General features: G+C 40.7%; 1 protein-coding gene across 10 annotated transcripts in view; it reads left to right on the plus strand.

The window, feature by feature from the left end:
- Positions 1-15,321, plus strand: part of C2CD5 (C2 calcium dependent domain containing 5) — a 92,651-nt gene that overhangs the window by 54,346 nt on the left and 22,984 nt on the right. For all 10 annotated transcript variants that reach the window (XM_083365286.1, XM_083365280.1, XM_083365287.1 and 7 more), the window contains 6 exons: positions 1,706-1,892; positions 3,808-3,972; positions 4,901-5,041; positions 8,865-8,928; positions 9,461-9,522; positions 11,554-11,652. In XM_083365286.1, coding sequence (XP_083221412.1) covers positions 1,706-1,892; positions 3,808-3,972; positions 4,901-5,041; positions 8,865-8,928; positions 9,461-9,522; positions 11,554-11,652 — 718 coding nt within the window. The remainder of the gene's footprint in view (positions 1-1,705; positions 1,893-3,807; positions 3,973-4,900; positions 5,042-8,864; positions 8,929-9,460; positions 9,523-11,553; positions 11,653-15,321) is intronic.

Consider the following 15,321-nt stretch of genomic DNA (forward strand, 5'->3'; position numbering starts at 1 on the left):
CACAAGACCAGGGGTCTTCAAACTTGGCCCTTTTATGACTTGTGGACTTCAACTCCCAGAATTCCTCAACTAGCGTGCCTAGTTCAACGTGGTCATAAAAGGGCCACGTTTAAAGACCCCTGCACTAGACCAAACTGGCTCTACTTCAGGGAAGATGTTTTGTGCACAGATAAGCAATCTGCTCTTCCTGGCCCACTCTTTAGTAGCGAAGTAGATTTGGAGGAAAGCGATCCCACTGAATATGGCAGTGCTTCTTAGTAGAAGTTCACACTCTTCTGCCGACTAACAATTCAGTTCATTGTGGCTTTTCTATTTAAAATGCCATTTACTCTGAAAAGGATGTGCAAAGCTACTCTTAAAAAAAAAAACAAGAGTTTGCATGGAAAAACAGGATTGTGAGAGTAATGAATTGTGCACAGCAACCACACAGATACACTGAGTTGTGTAAAGAGTTTACTTGTAGGATAAAGTAATAGCACAGTCCAAGAAACAGTCCAGGTCATACACAGATACTTAAATTCAGGGCTTTTTTTGTCATAGAACGCTCAGAACGGAATTCCGGCACCTTTTTTGGATGGAACCTTGTAGGGTAGGCAAGGCGGGTTGTATGACATGTGTCAGTTCCGGCACCTTTTTCTTTTACAAAAAAAGCACTGCTTAAATTATAGCCGATAGCAACAGTCCAAGGATTATCCACTACAGAGTCGTCTTACCAGGCAGTAAGTCAAAACACGTTAATCACAGTTCTTCAGGTTCTGCATACAGTAGCAAAACAAACCACAAACCATGACAAACAGTAATCAATAGCAGAGTGACATGAATTGTAACAGAGAGAGAGAAGCCGTGTCTCTAGCTCCCTCTTATGGCCATTAGGGACATTGCTGACCAATCAGCAGAAAATATAGCGCAGTGCATTCACTATTAAAGGTATACATTACAGCTTTAACTGCAACCATACAGTCTTGGTTTATATATTGCCAACCCAAGCAGTTAGGCAATAGACATATTCCTAACACGCTGTGTAAATGCTACAAAAAGCCTAGGGCAGGGGTGCTGGCCCGCAGGCTGGACGCATCATCCAGAAGACAATAAGGGGTCTGGATGCTAAATCATACAATGAATATCTAAGGCAATGAGGTATATTTAGCCTAATGAAGAGAAGGTTTTGGGGAGACAGGATCGCAGCCTTCCAATACTTGAAGGTCTGTCACAGGGAAGAAGGGGGTCAATTTATTCTCCAAAGCACCTGAGGGCAGGACAAGAAACAATGGGTGGAAGTTCATCAGAGGGAGATCTTGCCTGAAACTTAAGGAGGAATTTTCTGACAGCGAACAGCCTAATATTCCAATATTTGAGGAGCTGCCCCAGAGACGAAGTGGTCAACTGATTCTCCAAAGCATTTCAGGGCAGAGCAAGAAGCAATTGATGGAAGGAGAGAGCCAACCTAGAAATCAGAAATTTTCTGACAGAACAATCAGTGGAATGTCTTGCCCAATTAACCAATGGAACAGCTTGCCTCTTGCAGTTGTGGATGCTCCATCACTGGAGGTCTTCAAGAAAAGACTGAACAATCAGGATAGTATAAAGATTCCCACCTTGGGCATGGGGTTTGAACTAGAAGACCTCCAAGGTTCCGTCTAGCCCTATGACTCTATGATTCCTTAAGGCCACGTGCCTTGAAATTTATGGTTTCACTCTCCAACAGGCTGTGCCGGCTGAAAAAGAAAGCCCAAGCCGAAGCCAACGCAACCTGCATCAGTAATCTGCTGCCATTTATGGAGTACGAAGTGCACACTCAGTTGATGAATAAGCTGAAGCTGAGAGGGATGAACGCCCTCTTTGGCCTACGAATACAGATCACGGTGGGAGAAACGATGTTGATGGGTCTGGCAGTAAGTTTTCCATTTGTGTTTTAAAGATTTTGATTGTTTTCCACTCCTCCAGCGCAGGGATCTTCAAACTTGGCGCTTTTATGACTTGTGGACTTCAACTCCCAGAATTCCTCAGCCAGGCACGCTGGCTGAGGAATTCTGGGAGTTGAAGTCCACAAGTCATAAAAGCGCCAAGTTTGAAGACCCCTGCTCTAGCGTCATCTCCCTCCAGTTTTGCATCCCGGAAAAATACTTAAGCATTGAATAAAATAGGATGGTTTTACATGTCTTAAAAACCCAGAATGTCAAGATTTGTCGGTTTAGTCCAGGGGTCAGCAACCTGAAACAGTGAAAGAGCCACTTGGAACCGGTTCCCTCACAAAAGGAAAAACTGGGAGCCGCAAATAATATGTGCGCATGCACGTACATGCGCACATGCGCAGAACAGGGTTTGACTGAAGAGTGGAGCCAAGGCAAGATATGCACCTACCCTGCATATTTGAATTGATTGGTTGAACTTTTTTAGTCCCACTTTTTTTTGGGGGGACTGCACATGGCAGAGGACTGGGAGCCGCAGGTTGCAGACCTGTGGTTTAGTCATTTAAAAAAAGTTGTAAGGAAGAAACAGGCCTTATGCTTTTTAAAATAAACCATGAAGATTTCAAAATGGAAAGTCTTACAATAGTACCTATTCTAAAGTTAATGAACAGCAGCTGGAATCCACTTTCTGGTGTTTCAGTCCACTTTAAAGGTTTGCGGTGGCTCAGTGGGTTAGGACGCTGAGCTTGTTGATCAGAAGGTCGGCAGTTTGGCGGGTTGAATCCCGAGTGCTGCATAACAGAGTGAGCGCCTGTTACTCGTCCCAGCTTCTGCCAACCTAGCAGTTCGAAAGCACGTAAAAATGCAAGTAGGAAAATAGGGACCACTCCGGTGGGAAGGTAACAGCATTCTGTGCGCCTTTGGCGTCTAGTCATGCCGGCCACATGACCACGGAGACGTCCTCGGACAAGCGCTGGCTCTTTGGCTTTGAAACGGAGATGAGCACCGGCCCCTAGAGTCGGAAACGACTAGCACGCATGTGCGGGGGAACCTTTTACCTTTACCTTTTTAACAAAATAAAGGCTACTAATGAAGATCTCTTTAGAGGTCAGATGTTATCCCTCACTGATTTTTGTAGGGTTATATCTGCAGCATCTAATGGTGCCTTTTGTGTTTGACATAAAATACACAAAGGTAATCCTTCAGCTGCAATTCCCAAGATTTCTGCATATTCAGGTTTATAACTCTTTGAAAAAGCTGCATTGTCACTCTGACATATCCCTCGATGCTTCTTAACTCTTCTTTTAATCTGCATTTTGACCTGAATTTCCCACTTGTTTATTTTCTGAAGAAAAATCTGACTTGCTTACACAATCCCATCCACACATATTTATTAGGCTGCATAATCTAGATCAGGGTTCTCCAAACCCTTGACAACTTTAAGACCTGTGGGACTTCAACTCCCAGAATTCCCCAGCCAGCACAGCACAGTTAGCTGAGGAATTCTGGGAGCTTGAAGTCCACAAGTCGTAAAATTGCCAAGTTTGGAGCTGGCTGAGGAATTCTGGGAGTTGAAGTCCGCGAGTCTTAAAGTTGTCAAGTTTGAAGACCCCCTGGTCTAAATCAATGTTTCTCAATCTCAAGAGTTTTTAAAATGTGCAGACATCATTATAGAAAAAGAAATTGTATCTAGTTTTGTTTTTACTTGGAAATTTCTAAATATGTTGAAGACCACACGTCTTCAGGTTGCTAAGTTTGAGAAATTCTGATCCAGATATACAGTCAACAGCACATTTTAAACCCTTACATTTTTATACCTACGTATATGAGGAAGGTGTAATACTTAGACTGTGTTCCCACAATGCCCTATTTTCTTACCGGTATACTTTTTTAAAAGTCTGCTACAGGGGTTTATCTGGCTGCTTTACCTACTCCTGGTGGTATTCAGATTGCCGGAAAAACTCCCAGTGACGCCACTTATGAACAGCATATATCTCATGTGCAGAAGAAAATCAATGACACAATCGCCAGGAATAAAGAGCTGTATGAGATTAACCCTCCGGTAAGCAATGTTGTATAAGTACTGTCACAATCTTAAGTCAAATGCTTCTCATAAGGCAGAAACATCTATGCCAAGGGTCTTCAAACTTGGCAACGTTAAGACTTGTGGACTTCAACTCCCAGAATTCCTCAGCCAGCTGGCTGAGGAATTCTGGGAGTTGAAGTCCACAAGTCTTAATGTTGCCAAGTTTGAAGACCGCTGACCTATCCCTTTAAATACAGGTAGTCCTTGATTTACGATCACAATTGCGCCCAGAATCTATGTTGCTAAGTGGGACATTTGTTAAGTGAGTTTTGCCCTGCTTTACAACCTTTCTTGCAACATTTGTTAGATGAATGGCTGCAGTTGTTAAATTAGCAACCCGGTTGTTAAGTGGATCTGGCTTCCCCCATGGACATTGCTTGTCAAAAAGTCCCAAAAGGGGATCACATGACCCCGGGACACTGGGACCATTGTAAATATGAACCAGTTGTCAAGCATCCGAATGTAAATCACGAGACCACGGGGATGCTGCAATGGTCATACGTGTGGAAAAATGCTCGTAAGTCACTTAATTTTCAGTGCTGTGGTATCTTCGGTCACTAAATGAACTGTTGTAAGTCGAGGACTGCCTGTATGACGAATGAAATACATTTCATGTTAAACGTAGTTGACTTTTGAAAATATAAAATTAATGTTTAAGGGACAGAACCCTATGAAAATAAGGAGAGAGCAAGGGGTTGCAAAAGCTAAACAGGTTGAGGAATAAAGGTGTGGGGGGGAGTTACTCACTTTGGTCAGCACAGAAGGAGCTAAGAGCCCTCATTCTCTTTTTTTTTAATTCATGTTGGAAGAAAACTCTGTTGGTAGCAGTTTAAATGTTTAAAGCTCTTTTGTGAGACTTAACTCAATGTGAGATGCCTACATAATGCCTTATTGTTCTGCGTAGGAGACATCTGAAGAAATTATAGGTTCTCCCATTCCAGAACCGAGACACCGGACCAGGTTGCTAAGATCTCAGTCTGAAAGCTCTGATGACATTGCAGAATTGGATCTCTCTCATGGCAAGAAAGACGCCTTTGTGTTGGAGGTATGTTCTCCTTCGGAAGAGTTCGTCTTCTGCCTGACTGATAAGGCAAGGACAAAATTCTGTCATTTTTGTTGGTTACAGAACCATGTCATTCATAATTAAGAAAATATTCTTGCGTTGTACAGATAGCATGTCTGAATTCGTGTATGTGACTGTGAGACAGAGAGAGAGAAGAGAAAAAGAAGAGAAAGAGGGAGAGAAAGGAAAGAAGAGAAAACAGGGATAGAAGGGAAAGAAAGGGAGAGAAAGAGAGGAGAGAGAGAAAGAGAGAGATGAAAAAAAGTACAGGAATCCAAAATTCTATACTCCGCATGCTGAATACTAGGCAATCTACGACAGATTTATTCAACCAAAATATTAAATGCACCAGTCTGCCACTTTGGGAGTTCATCAGGTATATGGTTGTCCTATCTACTGGCATTGGTGGAGCAGTGGGCTAATGCCTCCTTAAGTAACACCAGCTGCCTGCAATTAGTGCAGGTTTGCATCCCACCAGGCTCAAGGTTGACTCAGCCTTCCATCCTTCCGAGGTAGGTAAAATGAGGACCCAGATTGTTGGGGGCAATTAAGCTGACTTTGTAATATTTTTTTTAATTTTTTTTATTTATTTATTTTAATCCCATTTATATCCCGCCCTTCTCCGAAGACTCAGGGCGGCTTACAATTTAAGCACAAACCAATGTGCTTAGCAATAATAATGCCGCTTGGTGTGTGTGTGAAAGCCCTAATAAGCAGGCATATACATAGAATGAAGGCTATTGCAATGCTACATAAAACTTTTTAACCCTATACTTGTTCTGGATATACTCTATCCATTTTCTCCATTCCATAATATAGCGTTCTTGCGAGTGATCTTTCAAATAGGCCGAAATCTTCGCCATCTCTGCCAGGTCGGAAACCTTCAAAATCCACTCTTCTATGGTCGGCAGTTCCTCTTTCTTCCAATATTGGCCTATCAAAAGTCTTGCCGCTGTAATTAAGTTCAACATCAACTTAGTGTCCACAACTGTAGCGTCTGCAATTATTCCCAACAAGAAAAGTTGCGGACAAAACTTTATCCTCTGTTTAAAAATCTTCTGCATATTCCACCAAACTTTTATCCAAAAGGCTTTAACCTTCTTACATGTCCACCATATGTGAAAATAAGTTGCATCTTCATCACCACACCTCCAACATTTAGGCTGATACTTCGGATACATACTTGCAAGCTTTTTAGGATCTAAATGCCATCTATAAAACATTTTATAAAAGTTCTCTCTTAAATTTTGAGCTTGAGTAAATTTTACGTTCCTGACCCAAATCTTTTCCCAAGTATCCATTGTAATAACTTCCTGAATATTTTGGGCCCATTTTATCATACAATCCTTAACAAGCTCTGTTTCTGAATCGATCTCTATCAATGCAAGATATATCCGTTTGATATGTGCTGGTCCCTGATTTCTAATTTGCTTTATCAAATTTTCATCAGTCATTGCAAATCCATTTTTCTGGTCCTCTTTCCACCTGGCCCGTAACTGAATATATTGAAACCAGTTTTGAACAACCTTCTCTTCTCGCAAGATGCTATATGATTTCAAACACCAAGCATTTCTTTCCAAACTAAGAATCTCCTTGTAGGTAGTCACATCATGTTTGAAGCCAGCATGTATATTTTCTATTGCGTGTTTTGGAATTGCCCACAATGGTATCTTACAACTTAACTTATGTCTATACTTCTTCCAAACTCTCAGCAATGCCTGTCTTAAAATATGCACCCTAAACACGTTGTCTAACTTCTTATCATACAACAAATATGCATGCCAGCCAAACAACAAATCATGGCCCTCAAGATTTACTAACCTCAGTTGCGTCAAATTAATCCAATCACTTATTCCTACTAATGCAGCAGCTTCATAATATAATTTAAAATTAGGCAATTTAAGGCCACCTCTCTCACGAGTATCCTGCATAATCTTAAGTTTAACTCGTGGCTTCTTTCGTTTTCTTTTTTTTTTTCTTTTTCTATTTTAGTTTTTTTATATATATTTAATATTGCTAAGGTTTGTTTTATCCTATATAAGTGAGAGAGTGATGGATTTTAGAATTTATAGTTGTTAGTATATGATTGTTTATGATTGCTTTTTATATATATACCTTGTATTTAGCTCTGGGAAGTCGGGGGGGAGGGGGGAGGGGGGGAGGAGGGAGGGGGGAGGAGGAGAGGTAGGGGGGAGGGGGGAGGGGGAAGGGGGGCTTTTTAAAGGAAAATTGTATTTTAAAACTTTTCAATAAAAAAAAAAAGAATGAAGGCTATTGCTAAGCACATTGGTTTGTGCTTAAATTGTAAGCCGCCCTGAGTCTTCGGAGAAGGGCGGGATATAAATGGGATTAAAATAAAAAAATAAAGAAAAATAAAATGTAATAATAATAAAAATAATTATTGTAAGCCACTTCGCCTTTTTGAAAATAAGCGGCACCTGTGGAGGAATCTTGCCACTAGGGTAGGGGTAAGTTAAGAGGCTGGCTAGTTTGGTATCCCTGCACTTGGAGTACTATATCCATTTCTGGTCATCATAATTCAGAAATAATGCTGAGACCCTCGAAAGAGTGCGGAGAAATGCGGCAAAGACGATAAAGGGCCTGGAGGCTAAATCATATGACGGCTAAGGGAGCTAGGAATGTCTAGCCTATCAACAGAAGAATTAGTGGGGGGGCGGGCTGGGGCATGATAGCTGTCTTCTATCGGGCTGTCACAGAGAAGAGGACTTATTCACCAGAAGGCAGGACAAAAAATAATGGGTGGAAGCTTGTTAAAGAGAGATACAACCTAGAAGTTAGGAGAAATTTTTCAAAGTGAGAACAATTAATCAGTGGAATAGCTTGGCTTGCCGGAGTTGTGGATGTGCCATCAGTGGGGTTTTTCAAAAATAGACTGGACAACCATTTGGCCGAGATAGTATAAGACACCTGCTTTGAGCAGGGGGTTGAACTAGGAAGACCTCCATGGTCCTTCCAACCCCTATGATTCTATGGGAAGGAAGCAACGGAGATTTGACCTTTTCTGAAATCCTTGGAGCCCCTGCCTGGTTGTTTGGAAGACAGTGAGGTTAGTCTGGTGAGATTCTTGTAAATAGGTGAGAAGCAATAAAGCAGACATGTCAAACACAAGGCCCGAGAGCCAGATCCGGCCCGCGAAGTGGTTTCATGTGGCCCGCGAAGCCATCCTTGGAAACAGTGAGGGAACGGCCCCCACTGCCTTGGCCCTGGCCCAGAGACCCTCCTTCCGCCAGAGACCCTCAGATCTGCCCCACTCCTGCCCAGGCCCCCATAGGCACCCTTGATGCGAACGATGTAGAGCTGGCCACGCCCACCCAGTAGGCCATACGCACTCTAGCCACGCCCACACAGTAGGCCACGCCCACCCTGGCCATACCCACCCGGCCCCCTGAGGACAACCGCAATGCTGATGCGGCCCTCAATGAAATTGAGTTTGACACCCCTGCAATAAAGTATCATCTCTGAGAGGCTCGTGGTGTCGTTCCTGGTTCCTTGCGCCTGACAGTAATTTTAAGTTTGAAAAAGGTTTTAAAAATAAATGACAACTAACTCGCCAATACTGAAGATTTAATTTTCATATAGTAAAATGTTTAAAACTGTTAACAAGTCCCCGGGTGTTTTAATTTTAAAACTCTGGATATATGGGTTAGACTCCTCGTGTTGACTGATAATGTCTTTATACGGTATGTGTATTAAATATGCTTTCTGCACAGAATATCTTTTGATAAAGAACATTTCAGAGACCAAATTATTATATATATGTAGTTAATTTTTTTTTTCCTGTCAGATTGATGATACGGACGCAATGGAAGACGTTCACTCTTTGTTGACCGATATTCCTCCACCCTCAGGTACAGTTGATTTTTTAAAAAAAATTCTGATAATGTTTTAAAATACTCCCAAAGGTTTGACAATAGCCAATACTCTTTTCACAGTATGTAATTATTTTTCTATTAGAAGAGGTCATACTTTTAGGTTTCTTGGATTTGATTTTATTAAAAAAATGTCAATTTATTGCTAGATCACTAGAAAAGCTACATAATTTGCAAGCTCAAGGCACAAAATCATGGAAGGTTCTTTGCTTGTATGTAATGAATGTCACTTTACTGTAGATTTGTGCATTTAATAAACACTTTTGATGCCTTGGTATACTAGAATATGTTATATTCAAACTAAATTGAACTGATTCATTCATTCCTAAGTATATATGCATATTTCTTTAGAATATTACTAGATTGCATCTTTCTCAAATAAAAAAATACAATGCAAATAGAAAACCTAGTGGCTTCGTAAATCAGCTATGCTGGAAACCTGAGCAAATGAAAGAACACCATTATGTCTTCTTTTTTTAATACTTAAAAAACCGAATTTCTTCTTTGTCAGGCTTTTACAGCTGCAACACAGAAATTATGCCTGGAATAAACAACTGGACTTCTGATATACAGGTAAAAGAGTATTAATATGCACAGATCAATTTTTTCAGAGTAATAAATAAAGTATGCAAAACTGCTTTTCTTTCACTTCATATTAACTCGTTTGGATTTTGGTTTTCGGCATTATCAAAAATGTTGGGTTGTGTTTTTTTTTTCACATAAACAATGTAGTGTAGGTCCACTCAGGTTTCTCTGAGGCCCTACAATTAAGAATGTTTTCTCTGTGTGTGCCAGTTCCATATCCACAGCTGGTAAAGGAACAACTGTTCCTTTAGGGACAATTCAAAGTTACAACAACACTGAAAAAAGTGACTTATGATTGGTTTTCACACTTACGACCGTTGCAGCATCCCCACGGTCACGTGATCAAAATTTGGATGTTTTGGCAACTGACTTGTGTCTATGATGGTTGCAGTGTCCTGGGATCATGTGAACCCCTTTTGCCGACCTTCTGACAAGCAAAGTCAATGGGGAAGCCAGATTGCCTTAACAACCGTGTTACTAATTTAATAACTGCAGTGTGTTTCACTTAACTGTGACAAGAAAAGTCTAAAACGGGACAAAACTCCCTGAACAAATGTCTCTCTTAGCAACAAAAATTTGGGGCTTAATTGTGGTCCTTAGTCAAGAACTACTTCTATAGATTATTAGCGCAGTGGGTTAGGACGCTGAGCTTGTCGATCAGAAGGTTGGCAGTTTGGCGGGTCGAATCCCGAGTGCCGCATAGCAGAGTGAGCGCATGTTACTCGTCCCAGCTTCTGCCAACCTAGCAGTTCGAAAGCACGTAAAAATGCAAGTAGAAAAATAGGGACCACTACGGTGGGAAGGTAACAGCGTTCCGTGCGCCTTTGGCATCTAGTCATGCCGGCCACATGATCACGGAGACGTCCTTGGACAAGCGCTGGCTCTTCGGCTTTGAAACGGAGATGAGCACCGGCCCCTAGAGTCGGAAACGACTAGCACGCATGTGCGGGGGAACCTTTACCTTTACCTTTTAAAGCTTGCGATAAGGCTTTGTTATAATAGATGTCCAATCTTAACATTTGATCCACAGGTTATGCTCCCAGTTCTGTTTCCTCTTCTCTTATATGAATGTAAATCTACAACACTCCATTTATTTTCATTTATTTTGGCAAAAATTATTCATTCCATTCTGCATAGGATTGTAATCATTAGCATGAAATGTATCCCATCTCATCTACGTACCGTATTTTCCGGCGTATAAGACGACTGGGCGTATAAGACGACCCCCTACATTTCCTGTTAAATTATAGGGTTTGGGCTATATTCGCCGTATAAGACTACCCCTCTTCCAACTCACACCAAATAAAAATTAAATAAAAACATCAGATTTGATTTTAATATGGTAATTTTAATTCAAATGCTTATGACATGCAGGTACTTAGTAGGAAAACTGTCACTTATAAACATAAGGCTGTTTGTCATCAAACATGTAAACATAAAACAGTGCAAGTGGATTAAACTTTTCCTAATTCACTCTAAAGTTTTCCCTGCGCAGACCAAATGGGAGATCCACTCCAGGTTTTCCAGCCAGCCCGCCCAGTTCCTGAGTCAAATGTGTCCTTAGAGCTAAGCAGCTTCTCTGGCTGCTTCATTCCCCACCTGCCTTTCAAGTTGGGATAGACTGCAGCTGCTCTTCAACTGTAGAAGGAAAGACGCCCAGACCCCAGCCTGTAAAAAATCACAGACTGCAGCTTCTTCTCCAATTGGTCCCGCTTTCCCTGCGCAGACCAAATGGGAGATCCGCTCCAGGTTTTCCAGCCAGCCCTGACCCTAAAGTTTCAGCACCCGGCGTATAAGACGACCCCTGACTTTTGAGAAGATTTTCATGGGTTAAAAAGTCGTCTTATACGCCAGAAAATACGGTAGTTGGCATTAAATGATCCTAGAATATTATTTTATTAATATTGTATTTTTCTTTTGTCTCATACCTTTTTCAATCTCAGTTGTAATTCAGCCAGTAATAAAGACTATTATTTATACTTACAAATGGCAATTCATGATCTTGTTTTCCTGCTTTAGATGTTTACGTCTGTAAGAGTCTCCAGACTTAGCAATGTTACCCTCACAAACCAAACTCTCAACAAGACCTTTAATGACCTCTGTGAGAATCTACTAAAAGTAAGAGAATTAATCTAGTTCTTTGAACTATGTGTTTAATCAGTCCTTTGCTTTAGGTGTGTTTGCTTGCTTTTCTGGTGTAAGTTATAAATTACTGTTAAACAGATGACTGTTAAATAAATTACTGTTACATAGATGACATCAAATATCCTGTGTAAAATAATAATCAAATGATTTTTTATTATTATTACTGCATTATCTTCCCATCTTCCCAAAGAACATGAGCTAACCTTTGCAGACTATCCATGGTCAATGGCCACATATTTATTAGATTTACTATTTTTGGCAATTCTTTACATGCTGCAAGACTTGTGGCTATTCATAGTAATTTTTACGCTGCAAATCCTTTAACTTACAATTTTACTCATACTGTTGTATGATTTTATAGTTAGCTTTATTCTAATCAATTGTGACTCTTTCATTTGGGTTTGGGGTTTTTTTGTGTTTTTTTTGGTCAGTGACCAAAATAAAACCAAAACATAAAAAATATTCATGGTAAAAAGTTAAAACCACAGTTATAGAACTGTAGAATCCAAACTATATTACAGTCACCCATCCTAGGTTTTGTGTATCACAAAGACCCATTTTTCAAGAATCTTGGGAAAACCAAAATTTTAGGACTAATATATCAAATGAAAATCTATTCTAAAACATTGTATTGTACTGGATAGTTTCTTCCAATTTACATCCCTAAAAGAGGGCTCTATTCTGGGCACAGTGCTCTTCAACATCTTCATCAACGATTTGGATGAGGGGATAGATAGGGAACTCATCAAATGTGCAGACGACACCAAGCTGGCAGGAATAGCCAATACTCCAGAAGATAGGCTTAAGATACAAGAGGATCTGGACAGACTCGAACACTGGGCGCTATCTAACAAAATGAAATTCAATGGTGAAAAAAGTAAGGTTCTACATTTAGGCAGGAAAAATCAAATGCACAGGTATAATATAGGTGGTACCTTGCTCAATAGTAGTAACTGTGAGAGGGATCTCGGAGTCCTAGTGGACAATCACTTCAATATGAGCCAGCAGTGTGCTGCAGCTGCCAAAAAAGCCAACACAGTGCTAGGCTGCATTAACAGAGGGATAGAATCAAGATCAAGTGAAGTACTAATACCACTTTAAAATGCTTTGGTAAGGCCACACCTGGAATACTGCATCCAGTTTTGGTCACCACGATGTAAAAAAGGTGTCAAGACTAGAAAGAGTACAGAGAAGAGCTACAAAGATGATTGGGGGACTGGAGGCTAAAACATACAGGGAACGGTTGCTGGAATTGGGTATGTGTAGTTTAATGAAGAGAAGGGTGAGGGGTGATATGAGAGCAGCGTTCCAATATCTCAGGGGCTGCCCCAAAGAAGAGGGAGTCAAGCTATTCTCCAAAGCACCTGAAAAGCAAGACAAGAAGCAACGGATGGAAACTAGTCAAGGAAAGAAGCAACCTAGAACTAAGGAGAAACTTCCTGACAGTTAGAACAATTAATCAGTGGAACAACCTGCCTCCAGAAGTGTTGAATGCTCCAACACTGGAAGTTTTTAAGAAGAGACTGGCCAGCCATTTGTCTGAAATGGTATAGGGTTTCCTGCCTGAGTAGGGGGTTGGACTAGATGACCTCCAAGGTCCCTTCCAACTTATTATTATTATTATTATTATTTATTTATACACCCCAGAACATTTGTAAATTACTTTCTAATCTGAAGTAAATCCAAATCAAAAGGATGTATTCAACAGATACAGTGTTCATAGTACTGATTAGTGCTCTGGCTGAAAATCAGATAAGATTTGCTATCTGAAATGGCTTTGGATATGATAAAATAATACATGTCAGTGATCTTTATTTTCTTTAAAATCTTGTGGATTTCCTTTCTGAAATTAGTTATTGTACAGCTGTATAAAAAACAAGTAGGTGTCACACTTCTCAAGCAGACACCAGGGACCTTTCATTTGCATACATTTGGAGTTGAAGCATATTCAAGTTCCATTTGGTTAGCTGTGAATTTTTCCAGCTGCATAATCAATGTCATCAATTGGGTCATTTTTTTCATGGGGACAGCATTTTCTCTAACCTCTCTGTTTAGGGTATGTATTATGAAAGATCTATACATGTTCAACCGATCAACTACGTATAACAAATCTGGGTTCATGTGTTGGGAGCAGTTTTTTTTTAAAAAAGCACTTTAGGAGTAGGTTATAAGGAAATGAAAGCAATATTTTCCACTTTTCATAGTGTGTTGAGCATTGGTATAAACACTGGGGGTCAACAATGTGTTAACCATACAGGTATCATCAAATTATCCTTCATACTTGCAACTACTCAACTACCCACTTGCATTTTTTATATTAATCCACACACAGATAGATGATAGATAGATAGATAGATAGATAGATAGATAGATAGATAGATAGATAGATAGATAGATAGATGGATGGATGGATGGATGGATGGATGGATGGATGGATGGATGGGTAGATAGATGAATCAGCTCCAAACTCTGGTTGACATCTTTCCACTCATAACATGATTTGAAAGTTTATTATGAAGAACATTCTTCAGAAGTTATAAGAAGGGACTGTGCAACTAGAACTGTCGTTCCTGGCAACCGGAACATTTTTTAAGAGAATGTTGTTATTTAATAAACCTGGAAGTTTGGGGAGATGATGAAATGAACAGAGAGCCAGCTTGATGTGGAGGGGTTAAGGCTCCAAGCTAGAAAAGGTTGCAAATGGTGATCACATGCTCCCAGGACATTGCAAACTATTGTAACTACATGCCAAGTGCCCAAATTTATATCCTGTGACTGTTATAACTTTGAAGGTTGCTAAATCAATGGTTGTGAAGGAATAATAATAATAATAATTTTATTTGTATACCGCCCTTCTCCCAAAGGACTCAGGGCGGTGAACAGGGCAATACATGTTAAAAGACAAGAATACAAAAATTAAAAGAGATTAACAAGATGCCCAAGTACTATAACAATAAGTTAAAATACATAAAAAGCAATAAAACCCAAACCCATCACCCATCAGGCCAGGCCGGCTTGTTCGAACAGGTAGGTCTTTAGATCGCGCCGGAAGGAGCGGAGGTCAGGCACCATCCGGAGCTCAACCAGAAGATGGTTCCATAAATCCGGCGCGCCCACAGAGAACGCCCTCCCCCTGGGGTCCACCAGTCGACATTCTTTGACCGGTGGCACCCTGAGGAGGCCCTCTCTGTGGGAGCGCAGGAAGGACTATCTGTAGTCCAGGCAGTTTCCAGGAAGGCAGCAATGACTCAAAGCCACCCACAAAGGCAAAAGGTGACATGGGCAGCTGGGCAGAAGGAATGCTTGTGTTGACTGGGCAACTTGCTCACATCCAGAGGATACATTTCTAAAAAGGAACAGTTGGATGGCCCTGAAAGCCATGTGGGTTGCGGTGAGGTCCCTGAACGGCAAAGCCAGCAGTGGATTTAACGGCAAAGCCAGCAGTGGATTTTCATCCAATTTTTTAGCAAGTGAATTGAAGCAGTGAAATTAGTGCCTGACATTTTAGCGGTTGTTAAGGGGTAAAATAACCTTTATTGTCACTTTTTTCTTTGAATGCACTGGCACATTTAAAAAAAATATATCTGATGCCCTCTCAAAAGGTGTGTGTGTGTGTGTATACATATAATTTTATGGTACTAC

The sequence above is a fragment of the Vipera ursinii genome, assembly GCF_947247035.1.
Source record: "Vipera ursinii genome assembly, chromosome: 6".
Taxonomy (NCBI): Eukaryota; Metazoa; Chordata; class Lepidosauria; order Squamata; family Viperidae; genus Vipera; species Vipera ursinii.